A 2,218-nucleotide genomic window follows, 5' to 3' on the forward strand; every position below is an offset into this window, starting at 1 on the left:
AAAAAAAAAAAAAAAAAAAAAAATATATTTTATAAATACACATATAGAGATGAAAAAACAAAATCATAAGATATGTAAAATAGATAAAAATAAGTAAAATTAAACTTTAATATTATATATATATATATATGCATATGCAATTTTAAAATGTATATTTATAAGATATAAAATTAATATATAATTAGAAATGTTTTATACTTAAAATATTTTGAAATATTGATTTTAATTTTATTATATAATAATAATAAAAATAATATTTATACGAATAAAATAATAACATATCAACTATAGCTAACTTTATTTTTTCTTCAATAGAATACTCATATAATTGATTTTCTTCATAAAATTTATTATTTTCTATTTCTAAACATTTAATAGATTTATTAATATTATTATTCTTTAAAATACTATTTAAATAAGGAAGAGTATCATTTTTACTTATTTCTTTAAAGTTTTTTATCTTATAAATTGGTATATCTAAACATTTTGTTTTATTAAAATTAGAAGTAAATAATAAAGATTTTAAATTATTTAATGTATAGGATATTTCTAACATATGTTTTATAGATTCTTTTAAAATATCATCATTTATTATTTCATTTAGTTCCTCTATTTTTTTTCCTTTTAAATTATTATTTATTAATTCGTTTTCTTTATTCATTTCAGAATGATTCATGTTCTTACTGTTATAAATTGCATCGTTTTTCATTTTGTCATTTTCATTTTCATTTTCATTTTCATAAATTTCTATCACCTTTTTTATCTCTTTTTTTAAATGGTTTTCATCATTTAAATAATTAAATGGATCGTCATTGTTACTATTGATTTTTTTCTCTATAATATCATTTTTTTTTTCTTCTTTTTCTTTTATACTTTCAACATCAATTTTGTTTTTCTCTTCATGTAATTCATCTTTATCATTATTCTTCTTATCGGTAGTAATAATATTATTTTCACAATTTTGGATATTCTTTATATTTTTTAAATTATTTTTGTTTGATTGTGTTTCTTTTATTTCATTTTTTTTTGTTTCTTTAATATCTATTTTAAAATCCTCATTATTCATCCATTTTGGTGATAATGCTAGTTTAAAAATTTTCCAAACATTTTCCGAAAGTTGATATTGAAATTCTTGGTTAGATATTAAAGACGAAAAAAAAGTTTTCGTTTGTTCTTGTGTTTTTTCATTTTGCATTGTATTATAAAGAATATTTTGAAGATATAAAACAGAATTATTAATCATTTCATCATTTTTAAATAATTCCTTATATATAATACCTCTAAGATTTTCTTTTACAAAATTAGAATTAAATAAGTTAACTAGCCACTTCTCTGAGGAATTTATGGCTGCAGGTAAACATATTGCTTCTGATAATAAATGATAACAATTTTTTTGTATATTCTTATTATTACATAAATAAATAGATATATCACTAAATATATTTTTTAATTTTTTTTTTACATGTTCTGTTTCTAAAATTTCTATAAATATATCACCAATTTCTTTTTTAGAATTTTTTAGTACATTAATCAAAAATGATGAAGTTAATGTTTTATTTCTTTCTTCTTGTAATATTTTAACTAATAAATTATTTGTTATTTCTTTCATATTATTTTCTATCTCTTTTGATTTTTTTATTTCTTCTAATATTTTTTCAATTTTCGATATAATATAGTTATTTATAATATCTTCCGATAAAACAAATAGAGAACATATTGCTAATATGATAAGCATATAATTTATTAAAAAAAAGTTCCTAAAAAAATTTAATTTTCTTTCATTTGCGTTTATAATTTTAAGCATTTCATTTATTTTATCACTTTCATTTTCTAACAAAGGTAATTTGCTATTTATCTTATTAATATTTAGAAGATTCTCATTTTTATTTTTATTTGTTTTATTTTTAATTAAAAGATTATAAAATGATTTCCTTTTTTGTGTAGAAAAAGAATTAAATAAATTTACATTTTCAAAATTACGAAATATTTCATCTTGTAGGTTGTATTTGTTTATGTAAGAATTTTTTTTAAGAGAATTGAAATATTTTTTATTTGTTTTTTCTAATTTTTTTACCAACTGTTTTTTTAATTCATTCATGTTAAGACTAACAGTCTTTTTGTTATTTGTATAAATATATCTTTTAAAACATTTTGATTTTGTAAATCTATTTTGAATAATATTCTTTTCTATTACACCTAAGAAATATGCAAATAACAT

The 2,218-nt window shown here is 16.9% G+C and overlaps 1 protein-coding gene across 1 annotated transcript; it reads right to left on the minus strand.

Moving 5' to 3' along the window:
* Positions 1-181: 181 nt before the first annotated feature.
* On the minus strand, positions 182-2,218 carry PGAL8A_00110100 (conserved Plasmodium protein, unknown function; the record flags this gene model as incomplete). The annotated part of the gene is made up of 1 exon (XM_028673777.1): positions 182-2,218. The coding sequence occupies one exon, from the start codon at positions 2,216-2,218 to the stop codon at positions 182-184; it is 2,037 nt and encodes a 678-aa protein (XP_028526218.1).

This window comes from Plasmodium gallinaceum, assembly GCF_900005855.1.
Source record: "Plasmodium gallinaceum strain 8A genome assembly, contig: PGAL8A_v1_63, whole genome shotgun sequence".
In the NCBI taxonomy this organism is placed as follows: Eukaryota; Apicomplexa; class Aconoidasida; order Haemosporida; family Plasmodiidae; genus Plasmodium; species Plasmodium gallinaceum.